We start from the raw sequence: 23,099 nt of genomic DNA, 5'->3' as shown, positions 1-23,099 counted from the left end.
AAGATGAGTCAGTATAGTAGAAATCTTTGGAGAAAAAATTAAGATCCCCCAAAAGACCTTGCATTTGATTTAATTGAAAATATAGTATTTTATCTACAATAAAATTATGAATATGATAAATCTTTATGCATCAGCACACTAAATAATCTCTTGGTAGGATCTAGAACAAATGTTTCCTTATAATTTGCAAAAAGATCGTTAAAAGAGGCTTTAATATTAATGAATGGTATTTAGGAATCGTTTTAATATCCTTACATTTAGATATTTTTCCATGCTTAGTTTACCAAAATTTTGTCTGCCTAGATGACCCTATTGGTTTCTGATAAATTGGCCTATTTTTTTTCTAGTTCTCTGAAAAAGTCAATTGCAAATTTTGCTACTACCATGGTAGCAGTCCTTCTACAAATGTATCATAAGTAGGCATTTGCTAGTCTCTTGGGAAACCATAATACTATGGTATAGCCCCTCCTCTAAAGGAGTTCAAGGCTGTAGAGGAGATAACTGTATAGTCAAGTATTTACCAAGTGGTTTATGTATGCTCAAAGATACATGCCTAAGTATATTAAACATAATTGTAAAGGAGCTTAATGGCAGCTTTTATGTTATGTGATGGATGCTTCATTCAAGGTATGTGCAAGATATCTTAGCTCATAGAAGAGGGAGTGAATTCTCAGAGATTCACTGGAGATTTCAAGAAAGGTAAGGCAGGGATGGAGGTGTCCCAAGCAGAATGAACCAGGGATGGAAATAGTCTGGTTGTACGTATATTGTAGCTTCATCTTGGACTCCAGGCAAGGCATTTAATTACGAAAACATAGGTCGCCTCTGTGGTTCAGTCTCCTTAGCCACATAAGACATTTTCCAGTTTGTTTTTGCAGGATGTACATTGCTCTTTATCTTCTGGGATTTTTATTAGCTTACAGTTTACTTGCTATTTCCAGTGGTTTTGATGAAAGGTCTTGTAATACAAAGATAGCACCAAAGTAAATGAGAAGAAAAGATAGCATTCATATGTTATTTAAAGTAGTGGTTCTCAGACATTAATGGCAATCAGAATCAACGGTAGGGTTTGTTAAAGCACTGATTGCTAGGCCCCACCCACAGAGTTTCCAATTGAGAAGGTCTGGCCTGGGGCCCAAGAATTTATTTACATTTCTAACTGATCTCAGGTGAGGCTGATGCTACTGTTCCCTGCTTGCTGAAAACCAGGGACCTGAAGTAATTGATACGGACGTATCTCTAGCACAGATAATGGACCTATTTGCAGTCTATTTCCAAAATTTCTTTTTGTTCCTTCTCATTGAATGTGTCAGAGAATGGTAAAGGTTTTTGTGTTACTTAGTAACACGTATAGATACATGTTATATCTAACATGTCTAGTTACTTGGTAACATCTATAGTAAGACAAGAAGATTAAAATGTCATTTCTGTCTGAGCACTGTCTCTTAGCACCTTTTTAGCACTAAAATTTTGATTGTGTATGGTCAGTTTGGCTTAACATCATATTGCCTTTATCTTTATAAGTTTATTTAAAAATCATAATAGTCTGAAATAAAAAGAATCTGAAGATAAAATATACTCACCTTTATTATCTTTTTCTTAAAATAATAGTTACTTTACAAAATAACCACTTAATCTGCCATATTTTAGACAAATGTGCTCAAAATTTCCAAGAAAAAGCAAATTTCTCCTAACGCCACCGTGTACATGATTCAGCAAATGTAAACTTCTCTTTTGTTTCCAATGTAAGAACATTAAAGATTACATATTGTCCTGTATTGTAAAAGTATGGAAGATAATTGAAAGCTAATTTTCTTAGAAAATTTAGTTGTAATCTTTACATAGCTTTTTCTTCAGAGAAGTTGTAATTGTATAAGACATGGGACTCTTGCTGGGGGTGAGCTGCAGGAAATTCACCCATCCTGGCTGCACTTGTAAAGGAGTTCAGAAAAGTTGGTTAGCATATGTGGGACGCTTGGAACTGAGCCCAGCTTCCCTGCCTCCCAGGTGCTTTCTTCCCAAGTTGTGATCTCTCTCCAGTGCATCTCTGTATGCTGACTGAAATAAAACTTGTTTATGTAGACTTATCATGACCCAGCATGCAGAGGCCTGGGGTATCATTTGCAAGGAATGGAGAGTATCTCTGGATTCTTCCTTTTCACTCTCAGACGATTTCTCTACGCATAAAAGGCGTTGTTTATACAATGGTGCATTCATTTGACCATTTTGCTAACATATTCCATTTGTGTGAGCGTGTGTTAGCCTAGACATAGGGACCTCTTTCTGTGGAAGGGAAAACCTTGATGCATTCTTCAAAGTGCACCCAAAGATGGCTGAGTGAATTGGGGAGAGTTTGCCAGACCAAGTAAAGTGCCTAAGGAAAGGTACAGAGGTAAGAAGCCCCTGTATGCACCAAAAAATTCAAGCATTTTTGTTTTGGACTGGGAGATTTGAGGCCACATATGGTAAAGGTGAGGTGAGAGAGAGAGAGAGAGGGAAAGCCCATTTCCCCTTCTCTTTATTAAAGGACTGGGCTGGGCACAGAGGGGCATGGAAAGGGTCTCAAGAAGTGAGTCTCCCCTCCACATATAACATGGTTAAGGAACAACACAAAGCAATATGAGATTAAGGCCCAAAATGAATGGTACAGTCAGTAAGTGATTATGAATGTCACTGCCATGTTGTTACAGCATTTGGAGGAGATCTTGTAGAATGTGATCTAAGACCAGAGGCATGACTAGGGCATACTAGAGGTTAGGGCATTGCTATTAAGTTAGAGGAGGGCAGAGGCAGTTAACAACTGTTACCACGATGTAAGTTCTTTCTGTTCTTAGAGGGAATCATGTGCAAGTCAGTAGAATTATGGGATGGAGGATTTAAATAAGTTCCTCAGAGTTAAATGTTGAGAAAGGTATGGACCCCCTCCAGCAGGTGCATAATACACATATGCGTATATACATAAGTTCTTCAGTAGAACCTCCTGCTCATCCTTTTACTTCACACTGAAGCCACGCTCACCAGCCTTGCTGGTGACAGCCGCGTGGACAAACTGAGGGTCACTTCTCAGTATTTCTCTTCTTTAATTTCCCTGCTGGATTTGATACAGTTGACTCCTTCTACCTTATGAAATTCGAGCCTTGGCCCCACTTGGCAGCACCCTCTTGCCCTGTCCTTTCTCTCTGGCTGTGGCTTCTCCTTCCTCTTAGGAGCCTCTTCCTTTACTTGAACCGTAGGTGCTAGGTTCATATGTGGCCATATTCTCCTGGATCCCTGCGCTCTCCTAGGGTGGCCCCTGTTTCTGAACCTAAGCTTCATCTGTGCCTATATAGAAACAAATACCAGCTCTATATTTTTTCTTAATTTTAGCCAAAATCTGTCTCTCTTAAGTTCTGTATCCAGATACCACCATGCTTATCGGATGTCTCACTCTAGATATTTTCTTCCAAACTCAGTGTATCAAAAAGTATACTTATGATTTTTCTCCACTGTGTCCCACTCTAACTGAAAATGGTATTTCCTTATTTATTCTTTGAGTACACATATTTACTGTTTGATTACTACGTACCTTGCAGAGTTCCCTGAATGTTAAGGGAACCAGAGAACTGGGAGTCACTTTAAATGTTACCGTCTTCCTTATCTCTACCTGATCTCAAAGCTAACATAGTATCCTTAATATATCTCAAATCTACTCCCCTACTTCCTAGCCTTGCCAGTCATCTTTCTTTAAAGTATGTTTTGAACGTGTACTGTTTAGAAACCATGGTGAATAAAATCAACCTTTTCCTGTGAAATTTATATTCTAGTGTGGAAGCATAATATTTTATTTAAATTTCAGTTAGTAGTATGAAAGAGAGGAACAGTGTGTTAAAGCACATAAAAGAGAAAATTCAACCTGAGGTGGGTTAAGGAAAGATTATATTTAGAAAAAGATAGTTAAGCTGATCTTTTAAGGAGAAAAAATAGAACTATTACCTATAAGAACTAACATTTAAATAGTGCTTGCTAGGGGCACTTGGGTGACTTAGTCAATAAAGCATCTGACTTCAGCTCAGGTCATGATTTCACAGTTGGTGGGTTCGAGCCCCACAGCAGGATCTATGCTGACAGCTCAGAGCCTGGATCCTGATTCAGATTCTGTGTCTCCCTCTCTCTCTCTGCCCCCTCCGCTGCTTGTACTCTGTCTCTCTGTCTCTCAAAAATAAATAAATAGTGTTAGCTATATGTAAGGTCCTGTTCTGAGAAACTTTACATAGATGAATTATGTTAATCTTATGACCCTGTGAGGTAGGTTTTGTTATTATTGCCATTTTACAGAAGGGAAATCTTAAAGGTTATAATTTGGGCCAAGATCACACAGCCAGTAGGTAATAGAGCTGTGACTTAAACCCAGGTAATCTGGCTCCAGAATCTGTTTTCTCAATTTCTATATTGCTTCTTAGTGTGGACATTTTTGAGGAGCAGAGTTGGGAGGAGAGTGTTGAGGCAAAGGGGACACTGTATGTGAATGTTGAGTGTTTAGAGGGCTTGGTATGAGAGGAAGGCCCTGTAGTCCAGTCCAGACTTGGATCCTTATTCTTAGATCTATGGGCAGCCATGGAAAGATTATAAGAGGACATTTGGACTTAGGCCTTCATTATGTCTTTCCTGGATTACTGTAGAATCAATGGAGGGTATGCTGTTTTATTCTTCCATTCTAAGGTGCTATTTACAGTAAGATACTATCAAATTAAAGATCGCTTTCTAGGAGAAGACTATAATAAAATTACATTACTTTTGTTTTCAAACCAAACTTTGTTTGTAAGCCAGAAATAGCAAATTATCTATCTAAATAACTATATAAGACTTCATCAGTTACATAGGACTTCAGCATATTAACTATCAAAGAGCCTGCTAAATTACACTGCACAGTCTATAATTTTCCTTTGGGTTCTGCAGCTATGCAAGGCATCAGAGTGATACAACACTTCCCACAACTAGTTGTTGTGATCTTACTTTTCCTTCAGTTTTAATATATTGATAATATAATTAAAACTGAGCAATCAGTTTGCATCTGAAGCAGAACTAGAATGAGAAGAGTAGAAATGGGATGCAAATGATGTTTTTTTAGGGGCCAAGGAAGAGAAAATTGATAGTAAAAAAATCTGAATAGTTGTTAACTTTTCTTAATCCATTTTTCCCATTCTTTTACCTTGTTCATAATTGTTGGTAGATTTTGTTTATACTTCATGAAGGAAATTGGATTAATAATCTTATTTCCCACTTGAATAACCTATTTTCCTATCCTCTGTATACTCGCATTAGAGAACACTTAGTGACTTTTTGCAAACATAAAAATAACATTATTTCAAAAAATTTATTTAACCATATGACCCAGCAATTCCACTCCTAAGTATATGCCCAAGAAAATTAAAAACAGATAATCAAACGGAAACTTGCACAGTAATGTTTGTAGCAGCATTATAATAGCCCAAAAGTGTAAACAACCCAAGTGTTCATCATTTGATGAATGGATAAACAAAATGTGATATATCCATCCAGTGGAATATTTAGCCATAAAAGGTAATGAAGTATGGATACATGTTACAACATAAATGAGTCTTGGAAACATTATGCTTACATGAAAGAAGCCAGACCAAAAGGCCACTGAATTATGATTCCATTTATATGGAATATCCAGAATAGATTTATCACAGAGACAGCAGCTTAGTGGTTAGCAGAGGCAAGGGTAAGGGAGTGGGGAGTGACCACTAATGGGTACAGGCTTTCTTTTTGAAGTGATAAAAAACATTCTGGAATTAGATAGCGGTGATGGTCATACAACTTTGTGAATATGTTAATAACCACTAAATTATACACTTAAAAGAGTAAATTTATGGTATGTGAATTATATCTCAGTTTTGATAAAAGTATTCATATAGGGAGCAAAAGAAAAGTAACTGAGAGTCTATAAAGCAGTGTTAAGGTTTGCCATAATATACATTCATTCCCGTTAAGGCCAAATAAGTAAGAGAAATCTCCACTTAGTCATTTCTTTCTTAACTCTAGGATATAAACTAAAAAAGGACATGGAGCTCCTAAAACATAAGCAATGTGGACATGAGAACAAGACCTGTTTTAAATGAGCAGCTTTGGTTGTTGGTATGGCTTTTACTTGGTTGTAGCTAGAAATATCAGTATATTCTTGGTAGCTCAACATTTAGCTAAACATAGCTGAATTAACAGATGCCTGAAATCAATAATGAGAAATAGCATGGATATTTTTTAATGGATAAAATACCTGTTAATCCATCTCCAGCTTCTCCGTCTATTCCTGCCCATGCAGTATCACACTTGACAGCCCTGGGGTCAGCCTTGTACAGAAAAAGGAGTTGTAGTGGCAAATGTTGGCAGTACCTGCCTTGTGTATATGATATACAGGATACAGAGAGTCTCAGCCAGCGACAGAAAATTCAAGTCTGCCTGTAGAGTTGTGACCTGTAACAGCGGATTAATGTAGCCTGGTGCCTTAAGCATACAGTTCATGTAACCCATTTGCTTTTTTTTTTTTTTTTTAATTTCATACTTCCCAAACTACCACATTATTATAATTAATTGGCTTTTAGAATAGATCTATCAACAGGGAGAAAATGTGCTGACCATAGAAACTAAAGTATAATCATAACTACTATGGTTATTTCTCATGACTTGGCAAATCTGATAGCTCCATCTTCAGTGTGCACATTTTCCAGATTTCAGAGCTGCTGAATTCTGAGGACAAGACAGTGGCCCATGGGGCATGAACCAGTATAACAAATGCTACCTTGATAAACCTGTTAGAAGGCAGCCTTTGACCATCACAGCCAGCATCTCTACTCCAGTGGTGCATAGCAGCCAAACATGAGAATGGGTGTTTCTGCCTAAGAATTTTCTTTGGCATTTTGTACCTTTTAAGCTGCCTGATGGTAAATGGTGAAAAACACAAGTTTTTTAAAGGATAACACAATGCTTTAGGTAAACCTCAAGGTAATTCAAGGCTTGGAAACAGATTTGTGTATTAATAAATTCTGAACCTAACTAAAAAGGCACTACCCTTCTAGCACTGTAGGGTTCTGGACATTATGCTGCCCTCCCTTTATCACTCAGCTTTGTGGTTTACTCGGTCATCAATTGATTTTATGTGTCACAGGTGGTAGTATATTCTTTGTTGAATGAGATTACAATTATATAACATAACATATTTAGATTCTACTGAGCTAGCCCTCTTATGAGAATCAATCCTTTTTTTAAAATCCTGGTTATTATGTCATCTGGATATGTACTTTTAAAAAGAGTCCACTGGTCATTGTTAATTAAAATAATCTTTTTTTTGTTTTGTTTTCTTAATTGAATTGGTCTGAATTTTTTTCTAAGGTAAAACTCAATTTTTTTTTCTGAAATTATACCTTCTACCCCAGGAAATATGAGAAGAATGTATTCCATAGAGTCAAATCCCAAGACATAAGTTGATGTGGTTTTTTTGTTGTTTTTGCTCATCAGGATTGCCCGTTTGTCCTGAGCTGGTGAGGGAGCACATCCCTAAAACCAAGGATGTGGGACACTTTTTATCTGTCACTGGGACAGTGATTCGAACAAGTGTGGTGAAGATCCTGGAGTTTGAGCGGGATTACATGTGTAACAAATGCAAGCACGTATTTGTGGTCAAGGCTGACTTCGAGCTGTACTATACCTTTTGCCGGCCGTCCTCATGTCCCAGCTTGGAGAGTTGTGATTCTTCAAAATTTACTTGCCTCTCAGGCTTATCTTCATCTCCAACCAGGTGTAGAGATTATCAGGAAATCAAAATTCAGGAACAGGTAAATGATCAAAAAAATGAGAAAAATCACAACTGTAAAGAAGGTTTTTTTTAGCAGTGGAGAAATTACACAGGGATTCGTGTCATGACACAGTATGGATGCAAGTATATCAGAATATAGTCTTTAGACACCATGCAGTAATCATCTCTGTATAGAGAGCATTGGTGCAGGGGCTCTGGAATGACTTAATAAATATGTTAAAATTAAGGGAATATTTAAGAAGTTCGAACTAGCTAGGTTTAAGGAATAGGAGGAAAAACTAAATGGGCTTCAGTGGTTGTTAAACATTGGAGTAGTCAGGATTTGAAGTTTAGGCCCAATTTTATTTGCCGTGTCAAATGAGGTATACCTAGACTGTCTTTAACACAGGAGAGCGTGCCAGGTTTTCCTTGCCGCTGAAACACAAAGGTGTATTCAGTGTCAAGGACTCAAACTCCTGTCTTTATACACCATTCTTAACACGTGGCCTCTATCCTAGCATCCTCTATAATCTAGGATGGTAGTTACAGCTCTTTGACCACTTTATGACAGTCAGAGAGCAGGAGAAGGGAGTACAGGCAGCAGCACCAGCCATCTAACCCAAGTCTCCATCCGTGTAGAACTCTTTGAAGTCTTCTAGGGCATGTCTACTCATTTCATTGGCCAGAGCTTAGCCATATGACCATATTCATGTGCAGGGGAGCCTGAGAAATAATCTTTTTACTGGGTACATGTCCATGTGAAATAAAACCAGGGTTCTGTCACTAAGGAATGATCAGAAGAACAGAGTGATTTGCCCAGGTCTTAGGACTAGAGGTCAGGAAAGAACTGCAGGTCTTTTCTAGGTAAATAACTTTGGTTTTATGTTTAATAGGTGGAGCCTATGTTTATTTTGAGCATTCACAAGGTAGATTATATTTGGAGATATTTTCCATATTGATGTTTTTAAACTCTAGTTTTAGCCAGTTTGTAAACAGATAGTAGGCACAATTTTCAAGAAGATTTTATAAATCTTTATTAGAATTAATTTGTATGATAATACCAGAGAAATAGAGACAGTAATTTCAAGAACTGCTAGGCTTCTGAATACTTAGCATGTAGTTAAGCATACTTAGTATGTGTCTTCTTTTCCTTGCTAGGTTCAAAGGCTATCTGTTGGAAGTATTCCACGATCTATGAAGGTTATCCTGGAAGATGACTTAGTAGACAGTTGCAAATCTGGTGAGAATTAACTTTTGCTAGCCTTTATAAGAGGTCCTAAAATATTGACTAGGAAAAAGCCACTTTTTATTTTCACATGAACTGTGGGAAGTGAGTGTGGAGGCTTCATTGCTCGCCTTGAAAACAGAAGCTGGCATGGAGGTGGGAGGTGATACACAGCAGGAAAGAAGCTGTAGCTTAGCAGTCCAGTCCAGCCAGTGTGTTATAAGTGAAGAATCTGACTTGCCCGAGGTCACATGGAGAGTTAAGTGGCAGAACTAGAACATGAATCCAAAAATCCCACTGACTTTTCATCCAGGAGTCTCTTCAGCACATCCTTGCTTAACGGTAGCAACTTTAAAAATTGTAGTGCATTTAGTGGATCAGACAGCATGGTTCTGTCAGTACGGTTGTACTCTTCCTTATATCTAGAAGAAAGGAGGTGATTGTTCCTCTTTCCTCTGTGCTCGTGACACCACTGTGGGAATCACATTGATTTTGTCCTCTGAGGGTTCTCAGTGTTTCCATTGGCCAGTTCCCCAAGTTGAGAAGGAACTTGAAACCAGGCCCAAAGAACAACTGTGGGTGGTTAGCATGAAGAAGCCTCAGGAAGGACATGGCAGCTCACTGTTCATTAATTGGAAGGCTGTCATACAGAAATAGAATTATAGTTACAGAAGATTACTGTTGAGTTTCAGTAGGCTGAAGCTCCAGAAAGGTAGATTTTGCCAGACGATGGTTTCTTTTCTCAGTGACAGTCAAACACAGGCTGTACAGCCTCTGCTAGTGACTTAGGCCTCATGATTGGCCATTGGTCTGGATGATCTGCAGTGTTCCAGGCAAATCAGAGAGTGAGCCTCAGAATATTCTGGAAATCGGAGGGCTTCACAGGGGTTGTTGCAATGTCATTCTTGGTTATATGTTGATCTTGAGGGTAACCAGACAACTCCTCAGCTCTCTTTTACCTCATCTCGACTCATCTTGCCCCTCTTATTCTGCTCTTTGGGGAGCCTGGGAAGAATCAAACTTAAAAGTATTTGTGGGAGGGCGGGGTACCTGGGTGGCTCAGTTGGTTAAGCGCCTGACTTCGGCTCAGGTCATGATCCCACAGTTCATGGGTTCGAGCTCCGTGTCAGCTCTGTGCTGAGAGCTCGGAACCTGGAGCCTGCTTCAGATTCTTTCTCCTTCTCTCTCTGCCCTTCCCCTACACACTCTCTCTCTCTCTCTCTCAAAAATAAACATTAAAAAAATTAATAAAAAAAAGTATTTGTGGGAAGACAAGGATAAATATTGACCTACACATGTAGAATGGAAGTGTTCTACATTCAATTTTAAAATTTCTGTGTCTACAAAAAAAATGGGAAAGAATTTTATTAGAAAAATTAAGATGTTAGGAGGCTTTGTAAATCAGCAGTGTTGCTCAAGAGAGTAAATATTCTTTTCTCTTTTGCAGTAACCACATTTAAATATCATGAGATGTTCTTAATAAAATTTGATATGTTTTTTAAACAAATGTGATATTATTTTACGTGTGTAATACAAAAAGAAAGAATGAGAGAATAAAGGAGGCTTTTTTCAGCTGTTGGCAGAGGCTAAGGCTATAGAATTTACATGGCACTGTCAGCTAAAGGTAAAGATCTCAGAAAAAAGCAGACTGCCTTCAAAAGTATAATCTAAAAGTTTTAATCAAAGCCTTTTTCTCTAACCGAAGTAGCTGACATTTTCCATATTTTAACACCAGTATCCTCATCCTGTTCCCTCACTGTCTCTTACCAGAACTGACAGGCACTAAAAACTCTAGTATATGGTTTAAATGAAAAGTCTTTTGGATTTACAAACTTTCAGTCCCCAGAAAAGGTTATCCTAGTCAGCTTCTCTGAGGCTCCTCTTTCTAGCCCTAGAAAAGGCAGATGGCAACCTATCTCCCTGAAAGCCCACAGCTCTGCTCCCTACACACATTCCCAGGCCTTGACCAGACTTTTGCCTGTGAGGACGATATGAGATTATTTCTTCTCTTTCCTCTTCTTATTCCAAATATCTTAAAAACTGTTGCTTTTATGGTTTGTCTAGCAGTTTCCACTTGCTATTTAACATTTAAGTTACATTGAAAGTGGGTCAAAAAATGGAAATGGTTGGTAAACCTTAGCCTGGTGTCAAAAATTGTTTAATTCACCTGAACTTTCCCTGCTTTAAGTATTTCTTGCTCTCACTCATACCTTAATCTTAACTAACCCTTAATCTCAATAGAAAACGTATAACACGAGTGTAACCCCTGGACAGAAGCAAGTATATCTGACCTCTTATTCTGCATCCCTGTTCTCCCCTACCAGACGGATCAAAAGTGCTTCATTTCTCCAAATTCCACCATTTCTCTCTTTTTTTAATCCTAGATTTCTCCAAATGCTTCATTTATAAAATATTTACTGAGCTGCTGTTTCATTAAAATTATAAGGCAAACACTATGGAAGTAGCAAAGTTCAATATCTAGAGTCAAGAATAATTCTTTATCGGGGCGCCTGGGTGGCTCAGTCGGTTGAGCATCTAACTCTTGATTTCGGCTCTGGTCATGATCTCACGGTTTGTGAGTTTGAGCCCCGTGTCCTGCTCCACACCTACAGTGCAGAGGAGCCTGCTTGGGATTTTCTCTCTCCCTCTCTTTCTGCTCCTCACCCAAATAAATTAATAAATACATAAATACTTAAAAAAAAAACTGTTAAAAGAAAATAAGATGATTTCATGCAGTTCATCTAGACCGGATTCTTTCCAAGCTATTTTTCTTTCACATGTCACTAGCAATAATGGATGGAAGCAGTCTGTCAACAGCACGTTTTTCATTTATCCATAGCTACAAACCTCTGAGGGAATTAAAAGATAAATGGCATAATCCTTTCCCTTCAGGAATTTAATCTGCTTGGGAACCCCAGACTGACAGGCGCAGAGTAATAAAGCAGTGTCCTTTATTACACAAAGTAATAAAGTTGCATCCTGAGACCTGCCTGTGTGGCAGGAGGTCAGTTGTGGGTCCAGCTGGGGGTGGCTGCAGTGGTAAGTCAGCTGCAGAAGACAGAGCGGCACAAAGAGATGGGATTATCAAAAGGGAAGAATGGTAGCCTCCTGACAATAACATTGTTTATAACTTTAATTACAGAAAAGCTGAAGTGTAATAACAAGGTTTAGTATAATAATAGCTAATTTTTACCCATTGAGCACTTACTGTATTCTAGATACTGCATGAAATAATTTACAAACGTTATCTAACTTAGTTTTCACTCTTCTGTGGTATAAATTATAACCATTCCCATTTTCTAGGTCAAAACATAGGCTCACCAAAGTTAGGTAATTTGCCAAAGGACATAGCCAGTGAGTGGTAGAGTTGGGATCCGAATCCAAATCGGACAAAATCAGTGCTCTTGGCCATTCTTCAGTATTCCACATTTTCCACATTAATCACTGCTCACTGAAATCAGATTACTTATGGGTGTGGTATCTAAAAGTTAAGCTCTTCATTTGACTAATTTAGAAACAACCTAAGTATAATCCATTAAAATGACCACAGTAAAGGACTGTTCCAAGTACTTATATAAAGTTGCCCCAGTCATTTTTAACTAAAAATTGAGGGCAGTAGGTATAGTAAATGATCATAATTCTTGATTGGCTTTGAAAACCATCCAAGCAGTGGTTTAGGAAGACTCATGAAAACATGTGTGTTTCATCGTTTATTATGAAGTTGCCTTTGGCTGGAAATACGCTCTCTATTCTGTAATTGCTGCCACCAGTTCCACGCATTTAGCATTTACAGAACATTTTTCTTCAGAAAATCAAAAGCTCTGCAGTTTACACATTACACATTGAAATTTAGAGAGTAAGAGGCATTTAGCATAAGCAAATACCGTATATTTGACACAGGCTAGATATGAAGACTTGCCGGTTAGTTCAGAGACACTGTTTGTTGAGCAAATTAAAAATACCACCAGACGGGGTATGTCCAACATCATATATTGAAGATTTTGAGGACTAGGATTATCTTCTATTCTTCTGGCCCCCTTTTCTCCACTACCAGAATACTGAATTCCAACTGTTCATTCATGTACATCTGTTAATTGATGCATTGAATTGTATGTAATAATAAGCACAGAAGTCAGTGTTTGGAGAATGTGCCCATAAACTACCCAAGTCCTCTTAGGAATATCTGTAAAAGTTTACTATTCTTCTCACCAGGGTTGGGAGAGTTTCCTCAGGTGGGGAGGAACCCACCAAGGAGGAACAAGCAGGGTGTATCTTGTGTTTTCATAGTTTAGGGAAAAGAGCTTTGAAGTAGAACCGTAGTTCACTCATCTCTTAGTTCATTCATCTTTTTAAGTCAGTAAGGAAAATATTAATAAATATGAAAGTAAATATTAGTATCTAGGAAACTAAAGCTAGTGTCAGTTATCAGAAGATTGTCTCTTTTCCTGACACCAAATTGATGATAGTTTCACCTTCTAGCTGAAGTTCCCACCTGTTCTTTAAATGAGAACTATTTGGTTAGGGATTCTGAGATGAACATTTTGCCCAATATAATGATGAATAAACCATCCAGTAAACAGTTTTCCCAGTGAAGGGTAATAATTTGGTGTGATTATCATGTAGCAGATTCACAAAAATGCTGACTTTAGCTTTTAGCATGTGCAGATACAAGTCTGTGAGGGAAAAACAAACACAAAAGCAAAAATGAAATCTGTGTTCTTTTGGCTCCGGATTGTTTTCTGGATGAGTGTTTATCACTCTAAACCTGGTAGGAGCATGGTTTATTTCTTTCTTTTTTTAAAAAATATTTATTTATATTGGGAGAGTGGGGAAAGAGAGAAAATCCTAAGCAGGCTGTGCGCTCAGCAGGGTCTCAACATGGGGCTTGAACTCAGGACTGTGAGATCATGACCAAACCAAAATCAAGTCAGTCAGATGCTTAACTGACTGAGCCACCCAGGCACTCCAGAGTGGTTTATTTCTTATTTCTGGTTCTTTGTCATGAAGTCTGTGCTCAGCAAGCAGTGTGGTACTACTGGACTTTGCTGCTACTTGGTGTTCTTTCCTAGGTGATGACCTCACTATTTATGGAGTCGTAATGCAACGGTGGAAGCCCTTTCAGCAAGATGTACGCTGTGAAGTGGAGATAGTCCTGAAAGCCAATTATGTCCAAGTAAATAATGAGCAGTCTACAGGGATTATCATGGATGAGGAAGTCCAAAAGGAATTTGAAGATTTTTGGGAATCCTATAAGAGTGATCCCTTTGCAGGTTTGTGATTAAGGGTATAAAGCTGGTAATTATTAATGGCATTTCATTCAGTAGTTAAATATACAGTCTGTGGTTAGGAGGCAGCCTTACATGCTGTATAAACTCAATGGCCGAATTCAAAGTTTGGTAGCATTTGTTAGTACTGCTAGTCATAGTTTCCCTTTAAGCTCTTTTCTGGTATAGTCTTTTCTATTTAGAGATCTTCCTGGAGAATCAGGGCTGAATTACAAGAAATCTTCCATTTCTATTCTTTTAGACATCTCTTATACTGCCAATTTTCTCCCTTTTCCACCAAATACACAGTTCTTCCTTAAATAGGCAAAACTCAGTCTATGATGAATCCTCATTCTAATAAAGCCTTATTTCTTTTCTTATGTGCCTTAGGTAATTAAGACAACTTCATGCTACTTTAGGTAAAGATTTTTAAATATGCATTAAGGAGGAAAGAGATGATGAGAGATAGAAAGATGCAAAAAATAAGCTTTGTCATCACAGCAAACACTTTTGACTGTGACACTAAAATATAATTATGTAGACTAAAACATCACACAAGCCTTTGGGTTCATAGAGTACTTTTTATTTAAAAATTCCAAAAGTATAAAACACCAATTAAACCTTCAAATGTCTGTTTTCATTCTTCCTTGGAGGTATCTTCTGAGAAAAATAAACTGAAGCCAGTGATAGACTATTTCTAATAAACTTCACCTCAAATCTCATACATATTGATTAACTTTATTCTTAAATCACATACTGGACAGATACCATTTCACAAAATAAAATTCTTATTTGCCTAACTTTAGGCAGTTTGCTTTTATTTTGTGGGATGATTTTTTTTTTTTTTGCTCCTGCGTATTGCATGTAATGTAGTGGTTCCTGATCATTCTTTGATCTGTACAGAAAGAACTTAAATTCTCCACATTGTGGCTTTAGGAGGCAAGCCCTATAAGAAGTATTTTTAAATGAATTTTTAAATTTTAAATTGTTTTGTAGGATCAGTTCCTTAAAAAATCTGTAACTCTTCCTTGGACTACAGTCATTTGTTAATTAATCTTAGTGCCACAGCCCACCTTTTCCTGTAACAGTGAAGGAAGGACATCATGCATTGCTCTATAACCAGACCATGAGAAGTGCTTTGTGCTGGTGATTAAGAGTCTATTTTAATTAGAAGGTTATGTATATACAACTTATTTACTGGATAAAAGGAAGAAGTAAATAAATAATAAGTAAATATAATGACCTTGTGAGAAATGGAAGACAGAAAATGAGGCAACATTTTTTTTTTTTTTTTGGTCTGAATGGGTTTTGCTTAGTTTCCTAAGTACCATACACTGAATTTTACCATTTCAAAGTGTATGTGTGCTAGTTGAGGGGATGAAGGCAGGGAACTGCATCCAGAAGGGTGGCTTCATTTTGCTGGTCTAAAGCGAAAGGTTCCCTCAGAGGTGGATCTGCTTCATTAAGACCTCATACTGTGGGTATTGTCTAAGAGGAGCTGAAGGCTTTATTCCAGTCTATAGTAACCTCAGGGATCCTTGGAGCCTGGTGTTCAGATGCTGGATAGAAACCCAGGTGTAGGTATTGGGGTCTTTGGGGCCCAGCCTGGGGTGACTCTGTTATCTTAGATCTAAGAGGTTCTCTTCATTGAGGTAATGGAGAATCATGCCACAAGAGTGGGGTAATTGGCTGTAGACACACTATTAACATGGTCTAGAACCAGAAATTTGGGAGGGAGATAGGTTTGGGGATATTATTCACTCTAATCAATTCTCTTCCATGATACAGCCATGGGAGCATCTATTGCCATGATTTAAGATTTAAGGAACTCCAGACAACAAATTTAAGGGAATTGTTCTTTCCCTTTATTTTTCTCTGGTACTTCAGACCTATCTTTATAGTATACCTTTTATGTTAACTACATTGTGAGGAAATCTTGAGATCAGAAATAAGCACAAGTAATACAGGTGATTTAATAGTTCAACAGTTAAGTATGTAAGGCTATTGTTTGGTCTGTGTGCTGTATATACACTTATTCATTCCTTTGATCCTCAACAATTCTATGAGATATCATTATCATCTCTATTTTACAGATAAGGAAATAGAGGCAGACAGGTTAAGACACTTGGCCAAGGTCACATGGGTAGTAATAGCATTGGGATGTGAATCAAGGCATTTGACCCCAGAGCCTGTGCTCTTCATCACTGGGGTAGGTTTCCTGTCAGCATATCAATCACTGACTCCACATTTATTCAGCAGAAGGGGCGCTTTACTTTTTGGCGTAGAAGTCTGCCAGGTCAGTTTGCCTGCTCTGAAACCTACCTGTTTGGACTACTTCTTTCTTTGTATGTGTAATCTCTAGATTCTGGTCAGAATTTACCTATCTGCTGTAAGGTAAAGGTTTGCTTAGATCCCAAACCTTTCTTCTTTTTTCTTCCGGGTTTTCTACCTCAGGAAAGGGAAGAATTCCCTCTAGCAGTTAATCAGCTCCCTTCAGGATTTACTAATTCTGTTTTCTGATCCCCATTTTACTAAAAGGTTTTCTTTCTTCATCATTCCAGCCACCCCAGGTCATATCACCCTATCTTAATTGCCACTGGATCAATTTTGATTCTTTACAAAAAGCAGCCTTTGTGTATAGGGCCATAACTTGTAGAGGAAGCCTCTTTCCTCGCCCTTCATGCTTTGGCAAAAAAGCTTCTGGAACTAGAATAATCACCTAAAGGAGTTCTTACAAGATTATTTGCCTCATCAGAAGACCTACCTCTGAAACATGAGTATAAACATGGAAATCCTGAAACAAGTATATTAGTTACCAGCCTGTAGACATACAGAGTACCATCACAGTAGTGAATTCCGCATAAGACCAGCTCAGGACAGGCTTGTTAGGATGTCATAGGTTCTAAGAGCCCCTACTGGTTGATTATGCCAGTGATCAAATAACGTATCTACTTTATAGGTGGGATAGGCAGATTCTCAGATTTGTTGTTTTGATATTTCTGAAAACAGAAACTCAAAAGTGATATTCTTTTACTTAAAGCATATGATCAGGAGAATCTAGGACTTCATCTTGGACTGCTCGAATTGTAGTTTATAATGATCTTTTAAATACTCTGATACCCTTATTCTGGGTAAAACAGGCTTTACCAAACTTTTCAGAGCAAATGCTGAATTGACTTCTAGAGTGGATTGATTTTACTTCTCTTACACGTCTGGAGAAGCTCCATGAGCTCCAAGTACTTCCTGTATTTAAAGATTACTGGCTCCTACGATCCGACTTCATTTTATTTAGGCATTGGAGTAATTTTACTGAAATTACTGCACAGAAGTGTAGTGGTATTTTAAAGGGATACTGTTGGCTTAATGAGGGCATAAAGGAGATTCCTTTCTGTCCCTTGCACAGTATGATAAATTTATGGAAACTAAAGCAGGATGAAAATAAAAAGCAAGGAATGAAAAGCAGACTTTTCATATCATGGCATTAGTAAGAGAAGGCATTTTACAACCAAGTCAAAGTTATTCACTCCTTTTAGGCATTTGGAAATGGTCCTCATGATCATTTTAGATGGCAGAGCATGATGTTCATAGAAGTTGGAAGGGAAGGGGCGCCTGGGTGGCTTAGTCGGTTAAGCGTCCGACTTTCGCTTAGGTCATGATCTCGCGGTTCGTGGGTTCGGGCCCCGCGTCGGGCTCTGTGCTGACTGCCGGCTCAGAGCCTGGAGCCTATTTCAGAGTCTGTGTCTCCCTCTCTCTCTGACCCTCCCCTGTTCACGCTGTCTCTCTCTCTCTCTCTCTCCCTCCTAGAAATAAATAAAAATATTTAAAAAAAAAAAAAAAGAAGTTGGAAGGGAAGTTTAAGATAGGATTTCTTGACAACTGTTGGTAATATCTGATCTTGCTTCCTTTTCTAGGAAGGAATGAAATATTGGCCAGCTTGTGCCCTCAAGTTTTTGGGATGTATCTAGTGAAGCTTGCTGTGGCCCTGGTGCTGGCTGGTGGGATTCAAAGGACTGACGCTACAGGAACACGGGTCAGAGGTTAGTACCTACTTAAACTGAGAAATACTAATACATATTAGCTAGACTTTTTCTTTGAATACAAATTGCTTGTTGAGCTTTATTTTGTAACCATGATCTTTTAAACCTGATGACAGTTGTCCATCTAATACTTAGTCCAGCATCTGTATATCAAAAGGTAATTTCTAGAATTCCAAAGGCTAAAAGAAATCTTAAGTTTTTTTTTTGATGAATATATATGTTTGCTCTAACCTATAAGGGTGCCACAAAATAAAATCTTTACATTTTGATTATTATGTTTTCACTGGATCCCCAGTCTCTCTTCAAGAGGAAAAGATTAGAAATAATGCTTTTTAATATCTCCAAGTCAGCGTCTCTCCATCTGGGACTGTCCATGTGTTTCTCTCAGACTGCTGCTTGCAGTCATCTGCCTGCTGGTTCCCCTTCTGCTGGTAGGTAGCAAATGTGCAGTCTGCCACGAGGTGCTGCTGGAGGTCACACATTCAAGCAAAGATTACTCTAAGTGTATAATTATGTTTAAATGGCAAAAAGCTCTTTTGCAGCTAACACATTTAACTGACCTGAATCTGGCATAGAGTAGGTTTATTATGGCCCTCATTTGGCCACATGAGGGCCATAATAAACAAAGACTAAAAGGACATAAGGCCATTAATAAGAATTCTAAAACCATATGGTACAATATAGGATAATAAGGTGTGTATGTATTGTTATGTTTTGATCACCTACTGTTTGCAAGGCACTCTGCTAAATGTGGAGCTTAAATAGGAGTTTCCTATTAGTGTATTTAGGAAATACTTGAATAAATGTTTTTGATCAGTGACACAGTATATATACCACAGGATATTCATATATTCATTTATGCTACATTTGAAAATACGTACTTTAAGGTAGATATTAAATTATTAAAATTTTCATTAAATGAAAAGGTCTTAACTGTTGTAATCATAAGTGATACTTATAAAGCACTTGAATATTTAAAATATTTAAAAATATTTAAATAAAAATGGAATAAAATATCTGTATGGCTTGTATGGAACGATTTAATCAAGTAGTTTGATATTTAAAAATAGATTAAGTAAAATCAACAACTTTAGAAAGAAGCCAAAAATGTCTTAAATGTCAAACATACGCCTAAACATCTGGAAATAGCACAAAGTCTATTAATTTAGATATTAAATGTCATAATCGGAAATCACTTAAAGATGGTTATTTTATCATAGTTAATCTTTCTCAGGATACCTTGTTAAATCCTTCCTTAAATGACCCTAAGTATACATCAAAAACATAAAATATAAATCATGATGGCACTCTAAGTGGACCATTTTCTTTTTGATTAATTATACTTATTCATGGGTCTTTTCATAGAAATTTAAAACTTTATTAACTGTTTTCCAGGTGAATCTCATCTTTTATTAGTTGGGGATCCTGGCACAGGGAAATCTCAATTTCTCAAGTATGCAGCAAAGATTACACCGAGATCTGTGCTCACGACAGGAATTGGATCTACTAGTGCAGGTATTTTAATTGACAATCTCAATTAATGTAACCTTATGACAGATGCTAACACAATGGTATTTTCCTATAAAAAAAGTACCTTAATTAGGGTAAATTTCAAGCTAATTCTTGAGTTACTGCCAAAAATGGAAATATATAGCAGTACTTTTGTAGCTCTAAGAAAATATTTCAAAAGCTCCACCTTCATTTAAAGTTATTTTCCTAAAACTTATCCCATATATCTTTTTGCATCTGAGTTTTGAAAGATCCTATTTGTCTGGGGAAAAAAAAAACAACGTTGAGATAAATGGGAGAAATCTTACTCTACAAAAGTAGGTCAGTGGCGTAGAGCTTGAGGCTTTTTTGTACTCATAGATCTCATTCACAACAGTAGCTCCTACTGAAAATTCTTAGGAAATTTGTCTTAATATGTGGAAAGCATACTTTCATCATTACAACATGGAGCTTCCTACAAGAATCATATCTTGTAATGATTCTTCAACAAGTACATACAAAAGCCTTTTCAGATAGAATGTCAAGATTTGATTATAAAGTAACTTTAGGAAAAATTTTAAAAATATTTTGATGTCACTTTGTATTTTATACTGTTTTGATTTAGGAACTAGCTCTCCTGTACTTCTATTATAGGCCCTTGGCTTCACACAGTTTACAATATTATTTGCTACGTTAATGAAAGCCTAATGTCCATGGCCTATACTTAAGTTTCTTAGAAGAAGCTTATACCATAAAACTTATCATAAAGTAGCAAAAGGTATATTAATGGTCCTATATAATGAGAGCCCCATTCTAAGGGGCTATCAGATTTTGAAATATAACTGAATAGTACATTAAGCATTGATGAGAAGGGATTTGTAAATTGAAAGGCATAAACAAGGTTCAGCATACTGGAAAGGGTAGTAGGCAGGAATATATAAAGAATACTTTATGTGCATTTAAAACTTATGACCAGATGTTCTAGAGTTCTGTATGAAATGATATCAATAACAAACAAAAGTGTTTGCCAAGTAATTATGTGGAATGTTTCCTAAGTTAATTATATGGAGTGTCAAGAAATGAGTCCAGTGTATCTGCTGGGCTACTAATAATTTCAGAATATATGGACAGTTTTCAAGTGAATGCCTGCTGATTCACATTACACTAGCACTTTCCCCTCTTTTATTATTTTTTTAATGCTTGTTTATTTTTGAGAGGGAGAGGGAGAACATGCAAGTGAGTGGGGGAGGGGCAGAGAGAGAGAGGGAGATACAGAATGTGAAGCAGGCTCCGGGCTCTGAATTGTCAGCATAGAGCCCGATGGGGAGCTCGAAGCCATGAACTGTGAGATCATAACCTGAGCTGAAGTTGGACACTTTAATCAACTGAGCCACCCAGGCACCCCTCCCTTTTTTTTTTAAATGTAAAGGTCATAATCCAAATATGACAGAAGAGAAAGGTATAGGGAATACAAATTTTAGAACCATAGGAAAGTTATTGCTACTTCTCATCTACTCAAAGGGCCTGATTAGCCTTTCTTCAAACTGGGTATCACAACCACTTGGAGTCATAAATGCCAAGTTCAGTGAGTCAAAACCAGCACTTTAAAAATGAAATGCGATACCAGAATATACTGCACATATAAAGATGCACTATAAGGGTGCATTGTCATGAAAATTAATATTAATACTTGTGTTACAGGGTCATACTTTGTTTTTTACAGTAAAAGTTTTGGATTACAGTAAAAAGTTTTGAAAACCACTAGTGTAGACTTTCTTGGTAAAATCAGAAACCCCAAATCTTAAAACCAGAGGATAAGAGCACATGGATGCCCAAGGTTATAGAAGGTTATAAATGAACAAATGTATGCACGCTCCTCAGATTTCCTGAATGTTTTCTCAGGTTAAATGATAACCTCATTCATTCCAACCTACTTGCCTCTCTCTTCTGTGGCACAGGTAATTTGTTCCTGTTTGTTTGTATTCTCATGACAGATCTATTTACTGTGATCAGAAAGGATAAAAATTGTTCTAAACATATTAGCGATAATCAGATGAGGCTAAACAGGGGTAAAATAAAACCCATATGCTATAGCTTTTTAGTTCGTAATATTTGAATTCTAAACATTACAGAATCATAAAAATTTTAAATACATAGTTTTTTAAGTCTTAACCTTCTGTGAAAATTAGCTGTTTACAAATTGATGTAAAAACCTAACCCTTGGTGTCAATACAAAATTGATCACTGTAATTAGTCAGAATAAAAACTCTGCAGTAAATTGATTTATTGGTTATTTGGCTTATATATGCTTTATTTCTAACAAGCACATATATTTTTCCTGTTATATTAATTACTGAGCTCTTTGTTAGAAAGTTTTACTTTTATTCTCATTTCAATATTTTAACATATTCTTAAATTTAATTGCAATTAGACAAAAATGAAATTCTTCATGTAGTTTTAACAGTTGGATGTATTTTATATTTAAAGTCTATGAACTAGTTAGTGGACAGTATTTAATGATCTGGTATATTAAATTTCAAAATTTAACATTTAGCAAAATTTTGCTTCACAAATTCACTTTTTTAGAATGACAGGAAATATATACAACTTAGAATCCATATTCAGACAAATGCCCTTTTCCCTTCCTCAAAATAAAAGCTTTAAAAAGTGCAGTATAAAAGTTTTAGATATGAAGGCACTGCATAACTCTGCATCATATGGCTAATGTCTTGCTTAGCAGCAAGAGTAATGAGAATATTCTACACTTAATTTAATGGAGCATAAGAAACTTTGAGGAAGGACCTAGCTCTCATCAAAGAAAAAGAACCCTTTGGCCCGCTTTGTTAATGGACTCCTTTCCAAGATTGCTTTAAAAAAAACTTCTCTGGAAAGGCTATCTAGAATATGTCAACTGCAAATATGCCTCATCTTATTCTGCATGAGTGTCCAGGGATATGGAGAAGAGTATCACATGTGTGAAAATATATATATTTCCAAAATAGTGACTTATTTCATATGATAAAGCTAAATACACCTTCCCAAATACACTGTTTTTATATAAATGTTGCCAACAACAGATGATCTACCAAATCAGTTTATAGTATTTTTATAAATCTAATGAATACATCTAAGTCATTATAATATCCTATTCTTAAACTTAGGGAGTTTGTATCTGCTCTTGACATGTTGAACTCAATAGGTGATAATGATGATCATTCAAGGAATATTCTGATGTCCTAAACTGTTACAAAACAAAACCATAGCCAGAGGACCTTATAAACATCCAGATTTGT

General features: G+C 36.9%; 1 protein-coding gene across 4 annotated transcripts in view; it reads left to right on the top strand.

Moving 5' to 3' along the window:
• Nucleotides 1-23,099, top strand: part of MCM9 (minichromosome maintenance 9 homologous recombination repair factor) — a 112,263-nt gene that overhangs the window by 4,377 nt on the left and 84,787 nt on the right. For 3 of the 4 annotated variants that reach the window (XM_039246022.1, XM_039246024.1, XM_039246025.1), the window contains exons 3-7: nucleotides 7,516-7,832; nucleotides 8,951-9,032; nucleotides 14,087-14,287; nucleotides 18,193-18,318; nucleotides 19,714-19,833. In XM_039246022.1, coding sequence (XP_039101953.1) covers nucleotides 7,516-7,832; nucleotides 8,951-9,032; nucleotides 14,087-14,287; nucleotides 18,193-18,318; nucleotides 19,714-19,833 — 846 coding nt within the window. The remainder of the gene's footprint in view (nucleotides 1-7,515; nucleotides 7,833-8,950; nucleotides 9,033-14,086; nucleotides 14,288-18,192; nucleotides 18,319-19,713; nucleotides 19,834-23,099) is intronic. The other variant, XM_039246023.1, reaches the window with a different exon arrangement.

The sequence above is a fragment of the Hyaena hyaena genome, unplaced genomic scaffold (genome assembly GCF_003009895.1).
Source record: "Hyaena hyaena isolate Hyena2069 unplaced genomic scaffold, ASM300989v1 scaffold_279, whole genome shotgun sequence".
Taxonomy (NCBI): Eukaryota; Metazoa; Chordata; class Mammalia; order Carnivora; family Hyaenidae; genus Hyaena; species Hyaena hyaena.
This window is presented reverse-complemented; position numbering and strand designations above follow the sequence as displayed.